General features: G+C 35.6%; 1 protein-coding gene across 13 annotated transcripts in view; it reads left to right on the top strand.

Annotated features, from left to right (window-relative positions):
* Positions 1-27,555, top strand: part of LOC131437120 (atypical protein kinase C) — a 244,978-nt gene that overhangs the window by 202,109 nt on the left and 15,314 nt on the right. For 9 of the 13 annotated variants that reach the window (XR_009230711.1, XR_009230712.1, XR_009230709.1 and 6 more), the window contains exons 5-12: positions 4,789-4,874; positions 9,819-9,977; positions 11,148-11,335; positions 11,409-11,615; positions 11,681-11,991; positions 12,076-12,176; positions 12,246-12,440; positions 21,833-21,954. Coding sequence is in view for 5 of the 13 variants with exons in the window: in XM_058606284.1 (XP_058462267.1) it covers positions 4,789-4,874; positions 9,819-9,977; positions 11,148-11,335; positions 11,409-11,615; positions 11,681-11,991; positions 12,076-12,176; positions 12,246-12,440; positions 21,833-21,954 (1,369 nt within the window). In the remaining 8 variants the exon portion in view is untranslated. Of the gene's footprint in view, positions 1-4,788; positions 4,875-9,818; positions 9,978-11,147; positions 11,336-11,408; positions 11,616-11,680; positions 11,992-12,075; positions 12,177-12,245; positions 12,441-21,832; positions 21,959-27,555 lie in introns of those variants that run through there. The other 4 variants (XR_009230714.1, XR_009230713.1, XM_058606282.1 and 1 more) reach the window with 2 other exon arrangements.

Below are 27,555 nucleotides of genomic sequence, written 5' to 3'. Positions count from 1 at the left end.
ATTGGAAGTCGGATTTGAATGAAATTTGGAAGTTTTGTATGAGACCATGAGACCTTTGATTTGAATCTAAGTTTATTGAAATCGGTCATGCCATCTCTGAGAAAAGAGAAGAAGCAATTTGAAATAAGATTTTGTGCACTAATTACCCTGTAACTTCGCAACCGGATCAAAACCGGATCAAAATGAAATACAGGAACTTTGTATAGGTGTAACATGACTACTCTCGCACAATATAAGATAACGTTCCCACGCACCAAAGACCACCCTTATCGAAACACTTAAAATCATGCTCATACCCGCTCATCGAAATAAAACTGACAACACAAAACGCTGACACTTTCCCAAGCACCCTTGTAAGCATGTATCATTTACACAGATAAAAATATTTTGTGAATTTGCATTTATTTTCATGCACATATTTGGAGCAGGTAATTGAATTGAAAATTACATAACAATACTAAGCGATTTGTAAATATACAGCCTTGTTCAATTAAAAAGTAAATGTATTTCAATGTAATTTTACATCAATCATGGTTTTAAATCAGATTTTAGTTTCAACTGATGTCTGTTTAATAGTACTATTGGTTTACATGTCGTGTAAGTTCCATCTTTTCTTTCTGTATACCACCTGTAAACAACCTTCTTGACACACAAAATAAATACGAACATAAAGCAGATACAATGGTTTCGGGTGTCAACCAAGAAATGCTGCCCTAAGCATAACAAAACATGTATCGTAAGACAGTAACTTACCAATTCAAGTCTAGTACACCCGTACACTCACGACAAGAACCGCTCTTTCGAACAGATTAAACAAACTTAAAATTACTCGCTTCTGATTGTCACACTCTTATCTCTCTCCGTCATCAAACATGGCCTCGCGAAGCCACGCGATTGACTAATACTTATGTATTCTTACTTCCCCTACCACCATAAGAAAATGGAGAAGAGAAAGTTAGGTATAAAAAGTAGAGTTAAATTTGAATAAAGTGTGATTCAGATTCAGACTTGAGTTGACTTATAATTTGTAAAAAAGAAAAGTCCAATATCCCAAGTGTTGGGATACGGATATCTCAAATAGGACTATTGTACCTTTCATTTGAATCTAAGTTTGTGAGAATCGGTTCAGCCGTCTCTGAGAAAATTTATTGCACCTATTTTCATTTTTTTGCACACATCACCCTATAATTCCGGAGCCGGAAGTCGGATTCGAATAAAATTCAGAAACTTTGTGTGGGGTTACAAGACCGTTCATTCATCTAAGTTCATGACAATCGGTTTAGCCATCTCCGAGAAAAGTGAGTGCCAAATAATGTTGCATACATACATGCGCACACACACACATACAAACATTTTGCGTACTCGACGAACTGAGTCGAATGGTGTATGACACTCGGCCCTCCGGGCCTTGGTTCAAAAGTCGGTTTGCACAGTGATTGCTTAACCGTTCTATATGAGAAAGGCAAAACAAGAGCATATTTAATTTTTATGTTTGTGCAGCTAACATAGACGTTTAAGGGCATTTGCAAAACTTATTTAGTTATTTCAACACTATAATATGATTCTACAGATCGAATGCAATTAATTTGATCATATTGACATTTCTCTTAGAAGAAGTGTTTATCGATATATGCAGACATGAATATCTAAGAACTTAGACTCTGTTTTTCAAGAGATTTCAAAAAAATCTTCGTAGTCAACTATATGTTAAAGCATTTTCACCCAACCTGGCACTGGTGCAGAGTGAATTCCATTCGGTACGATAATATGGGCGGAAATCGGTTGCCACGTTTTCGCTAATACATGTGCCATCCCTCTGTAATGGGGTCCGGGTGATGAGCGAACGCATTACCATTATGAAACGGGCGAATGAGTCGGTCGTTAACTGTGTAACTTCTGCTGATTTCCACACATTGTTACAAAATCGAAGGACTGACTGTAGGCGAGCTGTGTCGACTGATGGGACATCCTGTTTTGTCGACGAAGGACTTTTTCAAGGTTCGCTGAAAGGGTGGAACTATATTATACATTCCCGACCCCTTCATAACGACAAGGCAATCCTTTTCTCACGCGTCGGCTAATATTTGCTTTTAACTATGGCTTGATAACCATGTTGTTGTCACAGAAATGGTGATAAGCACGTTGGGAAAAGATTTTATGAATTGTTGTTTTTCGTTCAGAGGAATGGGTGTTTGTTGTAACGTGTAGAAACTGATTTATTCCAGGTGGAAAAAAAAATAATAAAAACACAAACACTTGGTTCTGCAATATTGTTTTAACACTGGTATCTGGTTTTGTTTTTAATAGAGTAAATAATGGGAAATAAACTTGAATGGCGGATTAACCTTACATTACAGAAGTTTGTTTATTCAACACTTCATTTCGAAGTCATAATTGCCTCAATTGTCATTTGCAAGTAATTGCGGAAATAATTTCGACGCTTACTGTGACGTTTGATTAGCAAAACCAGAGATGATAGTTAGCTAATATCTTCATTGAGCTGCAGAAAAACATTGTAACCTTGACTCTGATGATATTCTTTCAATTCCTCAAGTGACACTGACTGATTTAGATTTTTTTCTTATTTTATACTTACTAAACTGACTACTAATAAACTTTTTGCAGTTTGTTTTTGTGTACACCCTGCGCTACCCATAATGTTATGGCTGTGACAATGTAATTTTTTTATTGCGGAAATTGAAAAGAACACGTGTTCATCGAACTAAAGTACGAAGAAGCGGATCCCATTCAAAGGACAATATTGGACGTAATTCTTTCATCAATATTGATTTTGGAATGATGTTTGTCTGTGGCCAAACAATACAAGTACATCTAATTAAAGTTCGTTGAAATAAATTTGAAGATAAGTTTGTGAAAACCAGTCTCACCAACTCTGATAAATTTTAGTGAGTTCCGTTTTAAAGTTATTTATCAGTATTTCCAGTTCTTCCGGAACTGAAAACTGAGTACCGCTATAACTGAAGTGAGATTATTTATAAATAATTTTCAAGAAAATTGTAGTTCTTTGACAATGTCATTTATGAAAAAAAAACCTTAAAATTATTTTTTCTAAACTAACCGATATTTATTGATCTCATCGAATTAGTTCGAATGGTATATGTAAAATCGGTTTTCACAGTGATTGCATAACATTTATATATGAGAAAGACAAAAACCTTTTAAAATCAATTTTACAAAAAGAAATTCTTGGCTAATTTTTCTTTTTCAAATATAGCTGATAGTTGATAATGTTCATTGCATTGTGGGAGATGATGGAGCAATAATTACAATATGTAGCCATTTTTTGCTGGATATTTTTATAACAATCAGATTCTTTTGTAGTTTATACATGAAAATTGAACTTGAAAATTTGTTGACATTTGGCCCAAGGCACAAACATTTCAAACATTTAGCCTCCTACAACCGAATTCTTTTTAGAACCAACGTTTTGCTTGCGTTTTTGGCATATTGTTTTTATTCATCTCTCTCTCTCTCTCTCTCGATGCAATAACATCACCGAATGTGACGTTGCTGGTGTCGGCAGGATGTTTCATTTCACAGACGTTGTAGAATTGAAACCCATGTACAGTTCGTGATGAAATCGTGTCTTCTCATCTTGTTTTCGTCGGTTCGTGTATCACTCAGTGTAAATATACCTGTTAAGAATTGTTCCACATATGAGGCGGGACAATACTGATCGATGCGATGTGAAATGCCTGTTACTGTTTAAATTATCTGATAAATTCGAATATTATACTTTCCAAGCGTAATTTTTTTAATGGAGTCTTCAAGTTTAACAACCCAAAATTCAACGAATTAATCCTCCGAAACCAGCATCATCAACGATGCTGTTGGTGTAACGGCGGCTTCGAGCCTTATTAACTTCTAAATGTTTATACTATATGAGAAGGAAGAAGAGCACAGATTATCACAGAGTCCACACCGGTTATGGGTTAGGCATTTTACGATTGCTATCAAAAGGGAAGATTCTCGTACCAATATCAGAAAATGATGCCGGGGAACGTGATGTCGTAAATATTTTGTAATGAGGATGTAATTGAACCCGGTTGCAAGGAGAATAGTACCGCTCTATTTGTAGTAATGACTCTTCTCTGGTGGATAGGGGTCTTGTTATGGCACTTGTGGTAGAATTAAGGATAGCTCACTTGGTAGAGATTCAATGAAATTTATGATATATTAAGCTATACTGAAAAAAATTGGTAACAATTTTATTTGCAAAAATTTACGCCCGCAGCAATCGATGCTAATTTTTTGTGAATCAAGCCAGAGAAAGTGTAGCAGTTGCAAAAAGTCTAGCAAATATTCGAACAAATACAGTGCTGCTGTCGATAATTCTATGCATTTACAAGACCGAGCGGAAATAGTTCCAAGCAAAAAAAACAATATCAGCTTCTGATTGATGACTGGTTCTGGAATTGAGCCGTTTTTTCGGTCTAAATCCAAATCCCTCGTTAAAGGTATACCGGATACTTTGACAACGAGTGAAGCTCTTCTAGCTTTGTTTTCCGGTGTCTTACAAGCGCGTGCAATTGAAGAACATGGCATTACATTTCTCTACCGAGGTAATGAACACACAAATAAAGTAGAGAGTAGATGTTGTGATCTTTGCACTGAGAACTGTCTTGAAGCCCCCTTTTTCTAAAAACATGCTCACATCGTCCTAAAAATCGCTTACTTTGTTAGAAACATTTTTTTACAATAAAAATAAAACAACTTAAAATATCACTTTAGTACTAATTTTCAATTATTCATTCTCTTCCATTACAGGCAGTATTTATCGAAGGGGTGCCAGGAGATGGCGCAAACTGTACCGGATTAATGGGCACATCTTCCAAGCGAAGCGATTCAACAGGGTAGGCGAAAATTTTGTTTTATCTATTTTCAGTTTGTCTTATTAAAACTGCCGTAACCTATATTAGTCTGTCATAAATTTATCAAAATATTCATAGCATATTACCAATTTTCACTCCGATTCTGAATTACGGAGAGTGTGGAGAAATTGAAAACTAGTTTCTTTTGATAAGGCAACTATTATGATTATTATCTTATTATTACGAATATGAATTAAATTCGATCCAAAAATCAATAAGCCGCAATTCAGAATAAATGTGTTTATCTGCGTATTGACGATTGTGTAGCATGATCCTCGAAAAGAAGTGGAAATGTCATCAATGATGAGAGTACATAATTATATAGTACATACGTATCAGAACAGAACCTAATCATTCATAAAATCGATGAATTCGTGAACCGTTTTCACCCATCTTGATTACATTTTCACGGTGAACTTGATTCACCTACCTATAGGAATGATAAACTCTGCTAATATATTTTTACAATGATTATTATTTAAAAATAAAACATATATTGAATTATACAGTGAAACTGCGAAGATAATGGCTGTCAACAATATTTTTTACTGATATCATTCCGGAATAACCGCGGTGTTGACACATAGATAACCGATTTGTGTGAAGTGCATTATTTTACTTATAGTTAAGATTCGTGTTTGACTTATCAGTGTATTAGCAGTTTATGTTGAACTGCTAATACCACCACGTGGCTCAAAATAAACCGCTAAATAGACGTAAAGTTAACGCTACTTTCACAACACTGTTGCACTATTGCATTTCGGTGCAAAAATAGTTTTTGCTGAGTAGTCCTAGCTATATATTAGAATTAATCCATTCAAGTTTCTTGTCAATGTAAAATCATTGATAATTCTGTTTTTAGAGTTCTATATATTTTGTTTTGTCGAATTTTACGAATGATAATCGTTTTTTTTTTTTGAGTTTGACTTCAAACAACGGTTAATGTTATGCGCACATACACTTTTCGTGAACGCATAAGCATTATCGTGTAGAAGACGATAAAGTGAAACAAAAAAAATTGAATTAAAGTAAAACAAAAAAAATTGTCAATATTCAAAACATTTTGTTCATTCAAATAATTTCAACCGTTCGAACAATTTCAGAACTGTGACTAAGAAGTTTCATGTTGTCTTTTGATTTTTACTTAATTTTCTGTAATTAATCTTAATTTTCCGTAATTTTCTCGGGTTTCCATTGTTTTTGTTGAGAATTAATAATCATACTAATAATCAAACTAGATTGTAGTCGTATTTTTATTAATCTATATTGTCATTGTCTATCCCACATATCTTATATTATTAAGCAAATTTTTGCATTATTTTTACGGTATTTTTACTTTTCCTATTTGTGACATATTTTTGTAGTGTCTTGTATTATTTGTTACATTTTATTGTACTGTCTTTCTTTTTGCATTTTTAGTAATTCGTATAGGTCATTTCGCCGAAAGTTTCACCGAATGGTTCATTTCGCTGAAAGCACTGTTTCATCGAAAGAACAATTTCACCAAAAGAATATGTCACACGGAGCATAAATATCGCCTAATTTCCAAACATGCTAAACCGACCGTGATTGCAATATGGTGGTGTACTCGAATCAATCTGAATTAATTGGTGTCAAAAATAAGCCCAAATTAGTATCAGAAATTATTCTTATATTTAATTTCTTCTCATTCTTGTATATTGGCATTAGTCATTCGATCGAAACTGAAGTTTAAAAAATGTAATTTTTAGGCTGGTTTTTCGATTTTCTATCTAATTTTTTTCATTGCCTATATTTATTTTTTTATTCTGTCTTTACTATATTTACATATTTACTCTGGATTCAGTTTTCTGTATTTTATTAATTTTTCATATTTTATTCCTCTTTCTAAGTTATATAAATTCTATCATTGTTTTGTCGTATTCATTCAATATATTTCTTGCACATGTTTCTATTATACTTTTATTCTTGTTTTTATGCTTTTATGCTTTAATTCTTTGTTTTTTGTCAACCGCGCAATTGTCTGGTTAACTAATTCCTTCGCTGCGAAGTCAATCGAAACTGAAGATTACTTTTTGAATTGGAATGTCTGTTATGCCTACATTTTTTCATTTTCCTTATATCTTCTATTTTAGACCTTGTACTTTCTTCTTTTCTGTTCATTAATTTAGTCAAAGCGGACAAACCGTACGTAACGTATTTGGCTAGGCGTAGTAAAACAAGCGTCTTCTTAATTCAAACTACAAATTATACAAAAGCAAAACAAATTCTTGGCCTTGCATTTCTTTTGTGGAACTTGACCATTCTGACCAGCCGATGCTTAGCGTTCAGAGTCAGTACTATGGTCCTACTGAAGCTATGAATCCTTCCAGGTGGGGGTTCGAACATACGACAATTGACTGGCAATTTAAGGATATCTGCTATTTTGCTTTAACAATTCAATCTCCTTTTTGATAGTTTTATGGAAATTATTCTATCGTTTCTGTTTTCTTTACTTTACATGCGGTTGTGCTTTGCTCTTTGTTTGGCATCTTTTATCTATATGAATTTTTTCTGCGCATTTGTAGTTTTGTTTGTTTTATCTCGTGTAATATTTTCTGTATTCTTTCATCTCTCTATTCTTATCATTTTTTCTTTCAATTTCTGTTCTTTATGGATTGTATTCTAACCTGTTCCTATTTTGGCTGCATTGTGTCCTCTATTTTCCTTTTTTTGTTTCCCCTTGATCTATATCAATATAATCTGTTTATGGTTCTGTTTCTTCGACATTTCAAATTTTTGTCATTTTGATTTTGTACTCCCCGTCCTCTCATCAATGTACTAGATATGTTAGAACATGTTTTTTGTCAGATGCTGTATTTTTTTATATAACCAGTACTGTATTGCGTTTCCCTATTTTACTCACAATATTTTCAACTTTCTGTTGATTTTTTTTTCAGTCAGTTTTTTTATCTTGTCTTTCACATGATAACTCTCTCGCACTAATTTTTGCATACTGTTTGTGAGCATTCCGTCGTTTTCTTTTCTTCTCATTCTGTTTTTGATCTTCATTTTCCGTTTTTCCTTATTTCAAGTCCTGGTTTGTGTTGTTTACAGGTACTGTAATTTGCCTTCAGTATGTTTAGTCTAGCTTTTCATCATTTTTTTACCTTGTACCGGTTACTTGGTTATATATTATTGTTTTTGTATCCAGGTTAATGAGAAACGTTACTCTATTTTGATTTTATGTCCACTGTTTCTGTCTAGTTTTTCTGTTATATGTGTTTTTGTTCTTTCAATAGTTTTTTGTTTTTCTGGCTTTCCAAATTATTTTTTTTTACATTGTCTATTCTTCATCAAATATATGTTTTTCCTTCTTCTGTTAATTTTTTTCTGTCTTTTGTGGTGTTACTTTTGTTTCTTTCGGTTTCTATTTTCAGTCGTTTGTATTCTGTTGGTATTCTATTTTGATTATTAAGTCGTCTGCTTTATATGTTCTGTTTTATTTCCTTGTGTTTCAATACTATCTATCGTATCTTCGAATGTCTGTTTTTGTTCTCTATTTCATAAGTTTTGTGCAGGGGTCCTGTTGGAGATTGATAGTACCTATTAGCTTTTTCCGGACAGAACCAGCCTAGATGCCGTGTGGAATCCGGCGGAAAAAAATAAGCCAAGAATAGATCCACTGGTTTCCTGCTTCCATGTCGCAAAAGACGACAATTGGAGAAGTTTTGAGTTATTTTTTTTTAATTGAATTAATATGACAAGGTTAATAACAGAGATAACATACATCGATGTATTGAACAAGTAGTAAAAAAATACTTGTTTGTTTGATAAAATTATATTTTTTCTCGGTAGCCGGTAGCCCAACCTATTAATAAATTCAATAAATAATTAAAATAATAAACAATCAAGACGCGCGTGAAATCTGTAGACCTTTGTTTGGTGATTTAAAATGATTTGTTATAATTTTTAGAATATGTCGCTACAGTGAATCGACTATTTTGTCTGGATCCTATTCACTCGTTTATTTTGTAGTAGGTTATTCCATTTCTAAAAAATAAGTATAAACGGCCTCTAGTAACAACAAGTGCTGGAATAACATACCCTCCTATCCTTAAGCGGACCTAGAACCGGACCTTGCCGGCGCCGGTACTGATCAATAAACTTCGGGGTTACCAGAAGTTGCATATTGAAGGTTGATCAGACATTCCCAGGTCTGATCTTGCAGAATTTCTCTATGCAATATCAGCTGATCCCGATCAGTAACGGAGTAGCAACCAGGGGTGGCCGCTCAAGCTCTATTTCATTAGTTTGGTCTTCCCTTTATTGTGCTTGTTTGATGTTCTCTCTTTACTGTCATCTGTTTTGACATCTTTTTACGTTCTCTTCCGTTTTCGAAACTTCGATATCTTTAATTTTTCTTCATTTTCAAGCCTATCTCTTGGTTACTTTTCTATCGTCTAAGTTTTTTGTATTTTATCGTCGGATGCTACGTATAATTTGCCTTCTACATTCTACATTCCTTTTTGTCTAGTCTATCTCTTATATTCTACGTCCTATCTATGTCTATTCCGCATCTGTTTCTCATTCTCCGACATCCGTATTTTATGTAGTGGATGGTATCGCAATTTTTATGTTGTTATTTTGTTTTCTCTAGTGTTTATTACCATTTCTGCCATGATTTAATGTGATAAATAGGACATATTCTTTGATTAAACAAGCATACAAAATCAGACAGGCTTGAAATAGTCTCAGGTGCACTAGAAAAATAAAATAAGATCAAACTGATATAAGTGCAGGAAATTTCACCAAAAAACTTTCAAGTTAGATGAAGCTGGAGTAATTCTATTCCTTAAATGCACATTCCATTTGCTGCAATCTAGTATAGTTCATTCCATTTGAATGAAACCATATTTCGCATAGACTAATCCTGCAAATCTGTTTTTTTCTCTCCTCATTTCACAGAAAGCTTTTTGCGCCTTTTGTCATGACCGCATCTGGGGTCTCGGCCGGCAGGGTTTCAAATGCATCCAGTGTAAGCTACTGGTGCACAAAAAGTGCCACAAACTTGGCAACAAACCGTGCAGCAACGAACATGTGGAGCCGGTATTCAAGGAGCGTGACGTAAGTATCTGAACCGAAGCGACGATTGCCCAAATTCGTGTATGTTTAGTAGGATGTTTTTATAGCGACTAAAGTTGTGATTGTGACATCAAGCATGGGTTGGGATTCCACGAGGAAAGGAAGAGAACGGAACGAATCTTGTTTTTCGCCGTCCCACATACAATAGCTAGTCCCAAAAGCCGGGCTCATTTTTCGAGACTAAACGTGATGTTTCCTTCGGTTATTGTATACCAATGCGGGTATAAACCGCAACCGTTCCCCGCGGAAGAAATGCCGCATCTTTGACTCGAATGGGACCATGGCTTGATTTTGAACATAATTCTTGGAGGGAGTTTTGATGTACGCGTCGCTCTACGGGGAGCAAAAGCCAGTAATTGAATCGAATTGGAAATTGCGACAAGTTCTTATTCCGTTGATGTATTCACAGTGGGTTACATTCCCGGTCACAAACGAATTGGAGTGTGGCAGATGGAGACGGATATTGAATTTAACTTTTACTGAGCGTTCCACAGGTTTTACGTTCACTCTTGGTTTTTGCGTTCTCCTTTGATTAGGGTCACAGTTAACTTTTGCCAACTTCTTCGTCCGGATGCGAAGTTGCTGCAAAAATCCCACTGATGGATGGGGTGTATAGAATTGATGAAATAAACGCGACGCTCGAAATAGTGAACCAAAACCAAATCTAATCGGTTGAGAATTAGGAATTTGCGTCATTGCAGATGAAATTTGAACAATTCCAACTATCTGCAGTGGAAACGACGCCGTAATACTCATTTTGTAATTTATTGTTTGAACTTTACTCCGGGGACAATTTTCAGTCGTTGAAATGTTTTTCTCATTTTTTCTCATTTCCCTGCCAGTATAGCTTATCAAGATTTCATCTCTGCCGCAAACTACTCTACTGGGCAATATTTAAAGAAGGAGCAAAACTTTTTCTACTTATTCCACGAATCAAGCCATTAAGATGAGTAGGGACATCGCCGAGAGTTTACGGCGATTCATAAATAATGATAATAATGATTTCGTACTTCGTTTGATACGAGGATCTGTTTGCCGTTGCGAAGCGATTACTTCGTCTTCTTTGTCACTGTAGAAAAATGCCCGCGCACCGCACGCGCAACAATTTTATTTGTTGTATTTATTTTAATTTCCACTTGTGCACAATTGCAGCATCAGGATCCGAACGATGAATCGAACGCCGGCGATGTGCTTCAACCCTCGCAGGACTATCCGCAGGATTATCACCACGGCGCGGAACCGTGCGATCAGGTCCCAGTGGAGGCACCTGAGAACGTAGAGGAACCACTAGAACCTGGCACACAGCGACAATATTCTTTGAATGATTTCGAACTAATTCGGTAAGCACGGAAATTTACTGTGTTATTTAAAAATATCCAATCACCAAAAGAACGACGCTTCTCTTCTCCCCAGGGTCATCGGACGCGGTAGCTACGCTAAGGTACTGATGGTTGAGTTACGAAAGACGCGCCGAATCTACGCAATGAAGGTAATCAAGAAGGCCCTCGTAACCGACGATGAAGACATCGATTGGGTGCAAACGGAGAAACATGTCTTCGAGACGGCCTCTAACCATCCGTTCTTGGTGGGATTGCATTCGTGCTTCCAGACGCCTTCCAGGTCAGCATCATTGGTGTCAGACTCAATATTTCATTACGTCAAGTAACTACCATCCCGTTTTCCAGGCTCTTCTTCGTGATCGAGTTCGTTCGGGGAGGTGATCTGATGTTTCATATGCAGCGTCAGCGACGTCTTCCAGAGGAGCATGCACGATTCTACGCGGCCGAAATCAGTTTGGCGCTGAACTTTCTTCATGAGAAGGGTATAATCTACCGGGACTTGAAACTGGACAATGTGCTGCTTGATCACGAGGGTCACATCAAGCTGACCGATTACGGCATGTGTAAAGAAGGCATTAGACCAGGCGACTCTACGTCGACCTTCTGTGGCACACCGAACTACATTGCGCCGGAGATTCTTCGTGGAGAAGATTATGGTTTGTTTTTTGTTTATTTTTTATTTTGCTAGCCATTGACGATTACTCCAAGTGATTGATGTTACCTTTTCCTTTGATCCGTAGGTTTCTCCGTCGATTGGTGGGCTTTAGGTGTTCTGTTGTATGAGATGTTGGCTGGTCGCAGTCCGTTCGACATCGCCGGTGCCTCCGAAAATCCCGATCAGGTGAGAAACTATGACTGCCATAAAGTCATTTTAGTGCATTGTTGAAACTCTCGTCTCCATTTCGAACAGAACACCGAGGACTACTTGTTCCAGGTGATATTGGAGCGAACTATCCGTATTCCTCGGTCACTCAGTGTGAAAGCGGCTTCCGTGTTGCGAGGTTTCCTGAACAAAAATCCAGCCGATCGGCTCGGGTGTAATCGCGAATCCGCTTTCATGGATATTGTCAACCATCCATTCTTCAAGAGTATCGACTGGGAGTTGGTAAGCACACACTGTTTTTTTATTCGCTTCAGATCGGGAACTGACCTCCACGGTTGGTACCGAGAAACGGACAGAAAAAAAAAACAACTCCATTAATTGAATTCGACAATTTTCGTTTGTTTATTTTTGCTCGTGGATTCGCCAACGTGTGAAACCATGCGAGAGCAGAATTCAAATTGGTTATTTTTCGAAATGAATACGTATCGTGATTGTAAATTGGCTTAATTGTTGTTTCATGTAACAGTAGATTAATTATTCGCATGAAAAATAGAATCCACCTACGCGCTTTTTGTTTCGTTGTAAGCCTTTTACCAATTTCATTTTTTTTGTATTCATCCTGACATAATAAATGCTTCGGCAGCGTTTCGATTGGCATTCATTTTCCAGGATTGACAGATTATTTATGAGTTTGAATGTATGATTGATGAGTGAGATAACAACTGTGAAGCCGATTATTCTGGTATTAATAGGGGATATTTTTTGTCGCAAGTTTGTTGCATCAGAGTATCAGATTGAATGTGATATAGCTCCAATACAAATTCAGATTTTGCTTGACAAGACTTGATCGGATATGTTGGAGTTATATTGAGCGTGACTTTTGTTGAAAAATGAAATAAATGGACCCGAAAATGTCAACGTAATTGTTTATCCACGATTCGTCATAGATGACTCCGGTTGAAACAGTCGTACACGGAACGACCGAAATTATCTCTGCGCCTAATTCGTATTACTGTTTTTGAATTAGTTGATTTTAACCACAAAATTTCCAAAATAACTATCAAATTAGTTAAAATTGAGAATTTACTTTGCTGAAAAAAACTCTTATTTTTAGTTGACGAATATTCTGGACACAAACCAGCAATATTTCAATCCAACACGAAATTCTCATTGACAACTAATTTCGTTATTAAAATCAGAAAATTTGTTTCTATTTATCTATCACCGTCATCACAGAAGAACAACACAAAGAAAACAAAAATGAAATTGGTTTTATTAACAAGTTTATTAGCCAAAAACTCATGAGTAGTGTCAAAGCAAAACAATCCATTAAAAAGATAAAAGGGACAGTTTTGTTGAAACTGCTTGCAAATTGTTTTGATGTTTTTCGCATGTGTTACGATATATCCATATATAAATTTCTAAACCGATATGTAAAAATGACGTAAACTGTTAGTGGAAATTGTATTTATTCAGAATTTGTACGCATTTGAGGCGATTGTGGGTAACAATGTTTTTACGCGGAACAGTGAAGTGAGTTTCGAATGTTGCACTCTAATTGTACAAGTCAAATGGTGTTTTTTGTATCTTCTAACATTCCGGGCTACGCCGTCTGGTGTACTACTTGTATTCGGTTTTTGTTTTCCGAGTCCTCAAAGTTTTCAGTGAGAGAGTCGATTTCGCGAAGTCGAATGAAGAAATCGCTGTTTAGAGGTAAAATTTTCAAAAAGAAGTTTATGTTTCGCTTATGTCTTTTTCTCCAATAAAACATCGTATTTATACCTGCCAATATAGAAAAGATAACCGCGACTGAAATTTTTTTCGATAGTAATGTGCCATCTAGTGGCTAGTAGTCATTATGGTGTTAACATTTTTTCGGTGACAGAGCGCCACATAGCTGCAAATTGCCGAAACCAATTCAACCATTTATGTTGGTTGAAAACAACGTTTTATTTCTCTAATTCAACTAAAAAAATAGTTGAATGGATATGAAGTGTGCCTTAGCTCAGAAATGACAGCACGTTTAATTGGTGAATTCAACTAAAAAAATAGCCATTTCAACAAAATTATTAAGGGAACTAGAATTAGAAAATCTAAACTAGCAAAAGTAAGATTTTTTTAGTTGTCTCTAAAAATAACTAACTAAAATCAAAAATCAACTAATTTTTTCGCCAAAATGCTGATTTCGGTCTTTCCGTGTAGATCATGAGTTTCGTTGTTGACTAGTCGTCGGAAGTGTCAGCCACTGCAAATGATCAACTTCTAAATTTTTCATGGATCATTGTTTTTCTGCTATATTATAATATATTTTTCATTAAACGAAGGATTCGAAGAATCCATTATTTCAAACATTTTCCAAAATAAACTTTTTTTGATAATCTAATGTAATAAAATGTTTGATCATAACACGGAATTCTCAATAAATGTTGATAACTTTTTCAATAAGCACTAATCGAACCGACATTTTTTTGTTCATTACAAAATAAAACCCAGTAAAATGGTAGTGGTACTTTTAGTATTTTTTTAAAATAAACATTTTTTGAAATATGAGTTAGTGTTCAGTCACAAGGGGTAACTTTTCAACCCTATTATACACATGATTTGGTTATTACCATGGAGACATCATTTGCTTCCAGCAACTCTGTGATTTTTGTGTAGGGAAAATTGTAAACCTACTTGTATTGTGTAATGGGGAAAAGGAACTTATATACTAATTTACTAACTAATAGAGAGATCGAATCGATTCAATTGAAGATTGCATCGATTTTTGTCGGAATTTGCTTATAATATTATGTGACATTACATCTAATGGTTCTATATTTGTGAGTCTGTGTAACTCATTTGTACTAAACCAAGGAGGGCGCTTCAAAACCATTTTCAGAATTTTATTCTGAATCCTTCGAAGCGTTTTCGTCCTAGTGGAACAACAACTTCACCAAATTGGTACTGCATAAAGCATGGCTGGTCGGAAAATTTGTTTATAAATTAACAATTTGTTTTTTAGGCAGAGCTTAAAATTTCTGTTTATAAGAGGATATAAACATTTAATACAATTTTGTCATACGTTGAACCTAAGTACTTTGCTTGATCAGACCATGATAATTCCAAGCCATTCAGTTTGATAATGTGATTATTATTTGGTTTAAGAAAAGAAGAAGGTCTGGCTTATGAGGAAAGATAATTGAATGCGTTTTTGATGTGTTTGGTGCAATTTTCCATTTTGCCAGATAATCACAGAAAATATTTAAGCTTCTTTGTATTCGACTGCAGATCACTCTTAGAGTACTTCTAGTCTTAATTCAACGCGGTGGCCCATTTAGCGAATTAACCGTCGGCATGCTACCAAAATCGAGTTTCGAACAATACTTAATTCATTTTCATCATTTGCTGTTGGTAACGATTAGTGTTTACAGTTTCTTATGGTTTGAAAAGCTTGGAGCACAAGACACCTTTTTGATCCCACTATATGTACAGAATCGTTTTCTTACCAAAACGATAAGGTTTAGCAGTTGATTTCGATGGTTGGCCAGGGTCGCTCCATGATTTTCTGCACTTTGCATTCTCAAGATAAATCAATTTTTCACCTTTCGTCACGGTCTGGTGTAGAAAATGTTTTGTTCCATACCGCTCACCGTTTCCATTTTTCCTGCTGTCTATCTTTCAGCTCATGAGGAACTCATTTTACTCCCTTCTGAATTTTTTCCAAGGCGAGTAGAAATGGCTTGGCGACTGACGTTTAACCTCTCCGTCATTTTTTTTAGTTCGGATATTGTCTTCATTCAACAATCTTTACAACTTGGCATCTTCAATTGTTTGTGTTGACCCGTTACGTTATTTGTCTTTCAGACTCAAATCCCCACTTCCTGGCCGCATAACTATGCAACTCGAATCGGAAGGTACTTTGTTCAAGCGCTTGTACGAAAAAGTCGAATCGACTTTGTCGCACAATGTCACCTCTGTACACGGTGCGAGCTAAATGAGAATTGCAATAAGAAAAGAAAATATCAAATAGTACATTGAGTGGTCACATACCTTCTGGCGTGAGAAAAGCAGCCCATGCAATAGTGCAGGCATTGTTACGTTTGTATTTTTTAAATTTGAATTTGTGGAAAATTGTAGATTGTACGGCACTTGTCCCGATTTTAATAACACTCGTATATGCTGGAACTAGACGTTGATATAAATGGAATTAAACAGCCATTTATTTTTTAAATATGTAACGAGACAAATCGAAATCTATTTTGGCAATGGTTTAAAAGGTGACGCATGTAACTAGCCACAAAAAGCAAAGCCTTTGGTGGAATTTGACCCTTCTGTTTCAACCAACTTCACAACGGATTCATAGCGTGCAAAACCATTACATGGCTGAAAATACGACAACAGGCTTGTAAGACCAGCGCCCTATGCAGTGAACCTGCTCGAAAGAGCGATTCAAGAGGAAACTATGAAAACTGGCAGCGATGCAAAAATTATCCCAATATTTTAAAAATTATTGGAACTTTAAGCCATGCAGATAAATCGTAATTTTTCTGTTCCTAATTGAAAATTAATTTGCTCTTGCACTTCGAAGCTTAACGAGTCAAATGTATCATTTTTCACTGGATAGAAAAAAAAATCTGGAATAAAAAACCAAATTGTTTTCCTCGTATCATCATCGCTTCCAAGAGGAAACATAACATCCGATTCATTACAGCAAGACGGAAATTTACCCCATCCATTCCTGCCACATAACGCGCCCAACATCAGGTAATTCAAACGGAGAAAATTAAGATAATGAGCCTGATAACGGATGATGAACATAATCACTTCCATCACAGTTTGCGGTGCGTTGCGAAGACATAGCAGGTCGAGCCGTCACGCCAGTGTCTTCGGTTAACCTATGAAATCCTAATCCGTGCCCTGTCACTCTGGTGATGATTCCGGGGAAGGCTCGGCAGATGGCGTGTGATTATGAATATGTCGACAAGGAGACCATGTTATCAAATTTTGCTATGAGCGAGGATGCCGTGTTCTGGTTCGGAGGATGCTATCTCGGTTTACCCAAATTATCATCGATTAATCAATTAAATTAATTGATTACATTACTGTTTTTATGCTGGTGGTTTTCCCCCATGCATAATTCAAGAGTGCTTTAATTTTAAAACGGACAGATGGAAATCATTTGGTCAGAAATTTTCTTCAGCAGTTGTGTTGGTTATTCTTTCATGCTAAACAGGATCGTGTATGTAGTTTACATTTTAATTATGGAATCAGTTAGAGATGCTTGAGTCTGATTCCAACACTTCAAATCTGTTAATAATTTTTCATCATGTTAATAATTTTTCATCTTAAATTTTCCAATATTGCATCAATTATTCCAGATAAAACCAGGCGCAAAAATTTACAGCGTACAACCAAACGCGGTCATACGGAAGAAAAAACTCAATTATGTCATCGAATTTTCCACAATAAAAGAGTGATTAATGGGAGCCGATGGCTTCTTTCCGACTCTTCCCATTCAAAATTGCTGTCCATGCCGTACCATACACACTCCCATTTACAAACAATGCAGACCACAGCTTTTAATAAAATGAAAGCTTGTGTGAAAAATCTGCCAATCAATTACATGAATTAAGCGAGTGCGCCCCTCTCCTGTGACCTTGTGTTTGACAATTAAGGTTCAGACAGTGTCTGTTTTAACTCACGTCGTTGAATTTATCGAATATTTCGGTGTACTGTAATGGGTCAGTCAGTTATGCCCAAAGATTACTACTCAATTTGCATAGTTTTGACAGTTGTTTTCTACAGTACTGTTGCAGCTAGTAGGGACTAGCTATGTGTAGTCAGTGCGGTAAAATTTCATTTTCAATCGAATAATATAAGATGAAAATGAAATTTATGGCCGCTGACCGTCAGCGTATCCCTACTTATTCATTTGACTTTTGCTGCCATATTCAAGTGAAGCTCCCAGAATTCATCGTCAGTTGAATAGTCGTACCTAGTCATTTGAAGTTTTGCTTGCTCAGTTTCAAGTGCCAAGTAGTATAGCTCCTTCGTTGTCTTCGCTCTTGGTAGTAAACAGATTCGAACGAATAGAATTATAAATGGAGTAAAGTATTAAAAATGAAAACTGAAGGAGGAAACAATTAATTTATGTGTATTCTGTGATTGATATTTCAGCTATCTGATTAGTCTTTCATCTATTATCTTGAACCAATTCGAATGTTTACATGAACCTCATTTGAAGGCCGCTCTCACTCTATTGAAAGAAATATTTTGTTACTTCAAGAGATCAACTGACGGTGGTTAAACTGAGCCTCGATTGAAGAGAAACGAGTGATGAACTGAATGCTGCTCGTTCGGGCCGTCAGCAAACATTGTGTGTGTCAGAGATTGAAGTTTACTGCAGTGGAGAGATCGTCAATGTGTTTCACATTCAGTTTCAATTGAATTGAATGAAATTTTACTGCACTGTGTGTAGTAAAGCTTCATTTTTTGTATTACATATTTGGACATACTATTTTTTTCTCATTCCATTCCTAGTGGTTAGCTGATGGTATTTAGAGAACGAATAGTTCAAGATGTTGTTCTCTTTCGGTGGTAAATCAATATTTAAAAAGCTGCGGAACATGGAAATTGATTAAAGGGAACTGATTCTGGACATCCACATTGATTTGATCAAGTGCCAAAATTGCGAATTCCTGAAACATTGCAACGAATGGGAAACTATTATTCGAAAATAGAACAAACCCCGAGCTGTCACATGACGATATTGGCATAAAATATAATTTTCAACAAGAACACTGTTTCATTTGTTCCAACAAATAGCAGAACCAGATACTGAAATGTACCCGAAGAACGAAATGTGAGCTCAAAAGCTATAAAAAGAACTGCAGGGTGTCCTATAAAAAATTTCAAACTTAAAAATGCAATAATAAAAAAACGTAAAGACTGTCCCAGAAAGTATGGACACAACCAAAAACCGCTGCTATTTCGCAATGGTTCAGAATCTGTCAATTTTTATGGCTGCGTCCTGTTGTTTACACTCTTCTCTAATCACTTGTGCAGTTGTTTATTCGTTTTCATTAGTTTGTTTCGAAATGCATGGACTTTCAGCAGAACAACGTTGAAAAATTGTGTACAAATGGTGCACAGAACGCGGACTGTCACTGAGAAAGATAGCAAAACTGGAAGGAGTAAGTGAAAAAGCCGTGCAAAATGCAATCAGGAAGTTCGGTGAGGATAACACCTTTGAGGATAACCCGAAAACGGGTCGAAAAAAAGGTCCTGCTAACCCTCAGTTGGATAAACGGCGTTCGATCAAAACAAGGAGGTTTCAGTTCGGGATGTGGCCAAAAACGTGGTCACTTCGAAGTCAAATGTTCTTCGTGCTAAAGAACGTTTGAATCTTCGAACCTATAAGAAGCAGAAACAACCAAAACGTAGTCCGGAACAAGAAGCATCGATCAGGCCGAGGGTTCGAAAGCTGTACAATACGATTCTTGCTGGAAATTTGAACTGCATAATCATGGACGACGAAACCTACGTGAAACTCGATTACAAATCCTTGCCGGGACCACAATATTATACGGTGCGAGAAGGGCAAGTGTTAAACCAGTCCGAGACTTCGATTGAAGTCGAAAAATTTAGTAAGAGAGCTATGCTCTGGCAAGCAATTTGTAGCTTAATCTTACCGCAGATTTCGAAACCCTTCATCACCACTGCTTCAATGAACAGCGAAATATACATCAAGGAATGTTCACAAAAACGACTTCTACCCATGATTCGAAGCCACAAGGATCCTGTTTTCTTCTGGCAAGATCTTGCTTCTTGCCGCTACTCGAAATCAACGGTAGAATGGTATACTACCAAAAATGTCACTTTCGTCCCAAAAGACATGAATCCGCCAAATTACCCACAACTTCGATCAATTGAGAAATTTTGGGCATTAACGAAGGCAGATCTTAGAAATCATGTCTCGGCAGCCGAAACCATTCAACAGTTCGAAAAAGATTGGAAAAAAGTGTCGCCAAGAAGTCTGTACGTAATTTAATGAGGAACGTTCGCAAGAAGCTGCGCCAGCTAGTCTACAATGGCTAAGTAGCAAATGTTGAGAATAATATTCTGTTGTAATCTAACATTATCAGTATATCGAATAAAATTTGAATATCTAACACTAAAATGAGCTTCATGAAAATTTTTAAAATATTAGCATTAGAGATTACCCGTATGTAACCAATCAATTATTAATTTTTCAAACAATATATTCAACTGAAGTATTCGATGAAAATGCGCTAAAGATTGTTAAACATAAAAATCCAGTATACTGCCTTTTCCTGGACTATTTTCCACTAAGAATTGATTCTTATTGCTTTTCTTTCGAAATTATCAGATTAAATTATCTGAGTAAGAAAAAATCATTTTTTATTTATGATTTGAATGGTGTGTGAAATTATTTATTTATTGATCTCTCTTTTTATACATTTCAGTATGATTTACATTTCAAGTGATACAATTTTTATCAATTTTTCATCTTTGATTAATAAATGGTTAAGCACAAGATTTTCTCAGGAATAGCAAAACTTAGATCCACATGAACTTAAATTGAGCGCTTTTATTCTAAATAGAAAATATATCAGATTAGCGATTTTAGTTAAGCAAAATTGGCGTGAACACTATCATCTATCATTTTTCATTATTTTAAATCATATCCAATACGATGTTAAGACAACGGCGATACGATTCAGCGAAATTACCATTTCAATGAAATGGTATTCGACCAAATAACCTTTGTGACGAATCTACTTTCGGCAAAATGACTCTGACCCTAATCTTAGTGATTTTAATTTTCAAGATACTGAAACGCATAAGATATAAGATTCTATCTTCAATTAGAAGAAATATGTTTTCTTATGAAACGTATACCAATTTGTTGATTCCTGATATTTAGAGTGTGCGTTTGAGTATGCATGTGAGAGTGTGAACGAGTATCAAGGTTTACATGAACTTCACATAACCCTACAAAATGAATCGTTTGATAACTATCCGTGGTTTGTTTACATATTCATTTCGTATCACTACATTCTATTTCATGTAATTTACTATCTTTTCACTATATGATTGGGTAAACGAACCACCGATCCGTATCAAATATGAATAATATTCATGTCGAGATCAATCCTGTCGCTCTCTTCAAAACATTACCCATCTACACATGTTTCAGTTTTAATGTCAATTTTCATTTTACTTACTTTTTTATGGCAACAAATTCATGATTTTATCTCCATCATCCATCTCATAAATCGCCCCTCCTCTCTTCACGCATCCTTATAGACCATAATTTGGTTTCGTTCACCGACATTCATAGCGTTTATCACCAGCAAATAATTATATCAATAATTCAAACAATAATCAGGTAGCTGCAGTGGTTATTTTTTAATAAATGGTCTCAGCTTATTCATGCTCGACAGACAACAAAAATTGTCCGCAGCGAGAGTTGATCACCAATTAAAGCCTGTAAATATGTGGAGTTATTAATACCTCTCTCTCTCTGTGTTTCTCTTCTTTCCATACCGGATGCTTCATCTATCTTTTTTTCATTGTTTGTTTTTTTCATCACCGCGTAATGTAATCAATCACACATTGACACATAATATAATTAACACTTGTCTGTCGGCCATTCGAACCTTCGGTAGCTTGCTCAAAAAGAGGTCACACCGCCCTACATTCCATCGTTCGATGGGTGCGATCAGGACATTACCTGTCACTTTGATCCCCAGTTTACGCTGGAACCGGCTGAGCTGACTCCGGATGATCCGTAAGTGCACTCGTTCGTTGCTGGCAGCTCACAGGCCGATCGCTTCGGATTCCCTTTTGTCCGCGGAACAACACTTCGAAACAGCGCACAAGGCTATCCTGAAACTTCTATCGAAGGTTACCAAAAATCAAAATTACGAAACACTTCCATGGAAATGTCTTGTAGAAAGTAGTAAGTTTTTTGTCGCATGTTTTGATCTCCTACTACCGTTCACACTAAGTATTATGCATAGGTGTTATTTTTTTGTTAATTATTCAACCATTTTCGAAGCTATGCATGTTGTCTTACGCTTGACATGTTTTCTCCTACTTTCTTAGTTCGATTTAAATTCTTGTTAAAAGAAACTTTGGAAAGAGTTGCGCATCACTGATCACATACTTATAAAGTTTCGCTCGAAACCTGGAAAGTGTCGACAAATGTCTTTCTTTACTTTAGCCTGTTAAAGAAATTGTAAATGTTATACTTTCGCCCAACCGAATAGTAAGCGAATGATAAGCAAACGAAAACAAAACTCACATTTGAAGCTGGCAGGACGAGGTAAGTTGCTCGAAAGTTTTGGCTCTGTTCCGAAAACATCGCAACTATTTTCTAGCCATGTGGCTGAAAGTTGGCATGGAATAGGGGGGTCGTTTGCAACCCCATCCGGCAAACGGACAAGTGAGTAGTTTTTGGTTCTGTTACGACTAGTACGTATGATCTCCACTGATATCGACAAGAGCCAGAAACGAAAAAGGTGCAAGTTTTCGTATTTATTTAATTTTTAATGTTTGTTTGTCAAACTTTCCTTCTAATTTTCATTCTGCGGATTTCGTTCGGTGTCAGTCGAATGTGTGGAGTGAGAACTCACCGGCAAAGCACGCGAACAAGCAATCGAAGAGATGTCGGAAATTGTTTTTAAAGGAAACTCGTAGGAGTAGAGATTGGTGACGATTTCTGTTGTACTGATATTTTTATAACTTAGAAGTTGAGAGAAAACTATTTTACTGGGACTTCTGGACACGTAAAAACAACTTCAGAAGTGAAAAATATTATTTCTTTCTATCCATCCAAAATAGCTACTCTGTTGAAAATAAGACACAACTGATAAAGAAACTTTGCCGAAAAGATAGAGCAAAGTTTTCACTCTCGTCGTTTGCGTAACCAGCCGTGCATGTGAGATCTATGGTAAGTGTAGCACTTTGAAAGTAGTCGTTAATTAAGAGACAGGATACGCTATAAGTGCACGTTCGTTTTCTTTAATATGAGAATGATGATTGTATAGAAACCCAATGACGTTTATTCTGATTATTACACGAGTAAGCACTTTGTAGATGAGTGCGGTTTTATTTATACAGTTACTTTTTTGAATAGGCGTGATAAAATTTTCTATTATGAGTTCGAAATGCATATACAAAGCTATCGATTTTAGCAACACTTATCACTTACATGTACAAAAATAAACCTTCGAAACGTTGGCTATTAACGTAGAATAAATATTTCTTAAGCAAAACATGACGAATAAAGCAATCGGAAATGGTCGTATTAGTGGGATTTTGTATCTTGCCATTCCAGGAGAAGCTCGAAGAAATAAAACATTCCAATAGGCCAGAGCTTTGCCTTATAAAAAGATATTGAGCCATTGTCAAGCGAGAACATGTCAAGAAGGCGTGAAAGATAGCTAGATGCAATTAACTTGCTAGAAGGATAAACTGAACAATGTAATAAAAAGTTCAACCGATTTGTCGGTCGACCCCTGACCTAGACGGATTCTTAGTGTCACTAGGATCGTAGCACCATCCTTGCAATTGTTCAGTACGCAATGAATCGACTGCGAAGTCTGGTTAAATTCCCCTAGAGGAATTTAATACAAAGGCATTATTTTTGACCGATTTACCACATTCTTTTTTTTACAAATTTCCAACCGTAACAGTCTTTAGGTGCCTTGTCCCAATCAATGAGCAGAGATTAATCCTTCAATTCAAGGATGTTGGCATTGTGACGAATCAGATCGACAGCGGAGGAACCATTGAACGAAATTTCCTAGAAAAAAGAAAAGCAGCATGACATAACCCAACCGAAAGAATGACAATTCTAAAGTTAGCAATGAGAAACGTAACCTTATCACAATATGAATTGGTACTCCCAATATTACAATGTTGATGTTGTTTTCAGTTTACCATTCCAAAGCTACTTTACCCTAATGGCAAGACGCCAAATCGAACGAAATCAGTACAAAACTCGTGTGATTTTGGATGGATGCTAGTAGCAGTTTTTACAGATGCTCTTTGTCGTAAGCTTATTGGTTAATAGAAGGTACACCATTTTTTGATTTTGATTTTTCCCTTCGAACCACAACTACAAATAACTTGCCAAACTATGAGCATTTAGAAAAAAAAAATCGACAAATTTTTTACCTTGAAATGATTGTCGACATTGTTTCTGCCTTAAAACCAAAGACCAGCAAGCTGTTTAAAGGCAACTATTTCTCTTTCTGATGTTTTAGAAAATTTTGATATTTTAACTACTAATGAGAACAGACTTATATCAGCACTTGTTGCGAAAACAGTGCGTTATCTGAGCGACGCTTTTTACGATCGGATACGAAATGAAACTCCGTTGCTTATATATTCACATCAAAGGTTCTTGAATAAATTTCTTCACAGTATACAACACAGTCTTGTTTCTCGATTTTGCGTTTTGGCACTAAAAGGTCGGTGTTTTTTTTTTTAAAATAACTATTTATTGGAATATGAGTTAAAATTAAATTATTAAGATTTAAATTGGGTGTTCAGCCACGAGTGGTGACTTTTCAGCCATATTATATATATAATTTGGTTGATACCATGAAGACATCATTTGCTTCCGCAATTCTGAGATTTTTGTGTAGGGAAAATTCTAAACCTACTTGTATTGTGTAATGGGGAAAAGGAACTTATATACTAACTTACTAACTAATACAGAGAGCGAATCGATTCAATTGAAGATTGCATCGATTTTTGTCGGAATTTGCTTATAATATTATGCGACATTACATCTAATGGTTCTATATTTGTGAGTCTGTGTAACTCATTTGTGCTAAACCAGGGAGGACGCTTCAAAATCATTTTCAGAATTTTATTCTGAATTCTTTGAAGCGTTTTCTTCCTGGTGGAACAACAGCTTGACCAAATTGGTACCGCATGCCATGCTTTAGGCTGGTCTGAAAATTTGTTTATAAATTAGCAATTTGTTTTTTAGACAGAGCTTAGAATTTCTGTTTATAAGAGGATATAAACATTTAATATATTTATTACACTTTGCCTGGATTCCTTCAATGTGATCCTTGAAAGTGAGTTTTTTGTCATACGTTAAACCTAAGTATTTAGCTTGATCAGACCATGTCAATTCCAAGCCATTCAATTTAAGAATGTGATTATTGTTTGGTTTAAGAAAAGAAGCTCTTGGCTTGTGAGGAAAGATAATTAATTGCGTTTTTGCTGCATTTGGTTTAATTTTCCATTTTGACAGATAATCACTGAAAATATTTAAACTTCTTTGTAGGCGACTGCAGATCACTCTTAGATTTCTACCTGTGGCTAACAGACTTGTGTCGTCACAGAAAAGCGATTTCTGACAACCAACGGGTAGATTTGGAAGATCAGAAGTGAAAATATTATACAAGATTGGAGCTACGCTCGAACCCTGCGGAACACCGGCTCGTACGGGTAGCAATTCAGATTTATAATTCTGATAGCTAATCTGAAGAGTACGATCAGTTAAATAATTTTGAATCATTTTGATCAAATAAATAGGAAACTGGAAATCGGACATTTTTGCTATTAAACCTTTGTGCCAAACACTGTCGAATGCTTTTTCTATGTCTAGAAGAGCAACTCCAGTGGATAACCCAGAAGATTTATTTGATTTTATCATGTTCGTTACTCTGACAAGTTGATGAGTAGTTGAATGTTCATGACGAAATCCAAACTGCTCTGGTAAAAAAATTGAATTCTCATTTATATGAGTCATCATTCTTAACAAGATAATTTTTTCAAAAAGTTTACTGATAGAAGAAAGTAAGCTAATTGGGCGATAACTTGATGTTTCTGCTGGGTTTTTATCAGGTTTTAGGATAGGAATTACTTTAGCGTTTTTCCATCTTTTTGGGAAGTAAGCTAATGAAAAACACTTGTTGAAAATTTTAACCAGGAGTCTCAAGGCAACATCGGGAAGATTTTTAATAAGAATATTAAAAATTCCATCATTACCAGGAGCCTTCATGTTTTTGAGTTTCCTAATAATTGATTTAATTTCATCAAAATTCGTCTCAATAAAAGGTCGGTGTTAAATTCTACACTCGCTAGAGTTTATTACTCCTAACTGTTAAACCAAACTAGATCACCACACTTTAACTCACTACTTCCTATTTCTACTGCTACTTCCTCCACGTCGTTTGAACTCGACATTTTCATAACATCTTAACTTTTGGCTTTACTTTGCTTGATTTCTTAAGTCCTGCTTTTTCGTGAATGGTGGTGTCCAAGTGTGATTCAAGTTTTATCCGGCCCGAGGATCAACAGGTGAAATTAAGAAAAACCCGATTATTGCTCAAGTCTGCCTTTTTATAAGGTCCAGAATCTATCTTCGGTAGAAACCCAAAAGGTTTCAGTATAAAATTTTAGCTTTGTTGTGAATCTGAAGGTTCAACCGACCTCTTTCAATTTCTTCACGTAGCATATACGTCAACAATCGTACGATCCGGGTAAAAGTGATTGCAAACTAATAGCAAACTTTATTAATAAAACTAAATAATCTAATGGTAGAACTTAACATTATTTTGTTTGAAATTAGAGTTAAATTATCAAGTAATAGTAATAAAATCTGCACGAGAGAATAACAACAAAGCAGCAAATTCTGTCATTGCAATATCAAACCAAAAGTAAAATAAATATAGAAGACGAATTTCTCAAAAATTGTTGTTTTAAAAATCATGATTTTAATAATATTATACACATTTTTTTCATCTAATTCTGAGACTGTTTATTAAGTTGCTTTTTGTTCGAAGATGGAATTATAGATCAGTTGTAATTAATGCAATTGAAATATTTTATTCAAAAAAATGAGACGCAACAACTAATATTAATGTTAAACAGTTATTATACTATTTCTTGATTCCTTCAAATAAATATCAAGAAAATATCAAGTATTGCAGTGACAGCTTAAAAATAACAAGTCATGATACAATGGTATAATATGCTGTTACTTTGGTCTTTGTTTGCTATTTACATCTATCCGGAGATACGAACCTGCTCTTACTTGGTTCTACCTTCGGTGTATTGTTTAATAAATTTAGTGCCAGCGTTTGAGAATTTTAAACCGTGGTGGCTATAGCACATATAAAACTACTTGTGATTAAGATAAAATTTGTTGCCTTCTGAATGACGCATCAGTACCTTAATATCTTGAATAATTGAAATTCCCACCGTTAAATTTCGGGTCGCTGCAACAGCTTTTTCTTAGTGATAGTCAAATATTGCACACCTTATAACATACGATGTATTCAAAAATAACATTTCTATAAAAGAAAGACAAAAACAAAAAAAAACAATCTTTCAACACATCACTTCTAAGTCAGGTTAGATT

The sequence above is a fragment of the Malaya genurostris genome, chromosome 3 (genome assembly GCF_030247185.1).
Source record: "Malaya genurostris strain Urasoe2022 chromosome 3, Malgen_1.1, whole genome shotgun sequence".
Lineage (NCBI taxonomy): Eukaryota > Metazoa > Arthropoda > Insecta > Diptera > Culicidae > Malaya > Malaya genurostris.
Note: the sequence above shows the minus strand (reverse complement) of the source record. Positions and strands in the feature narration are given on the sequence as shown.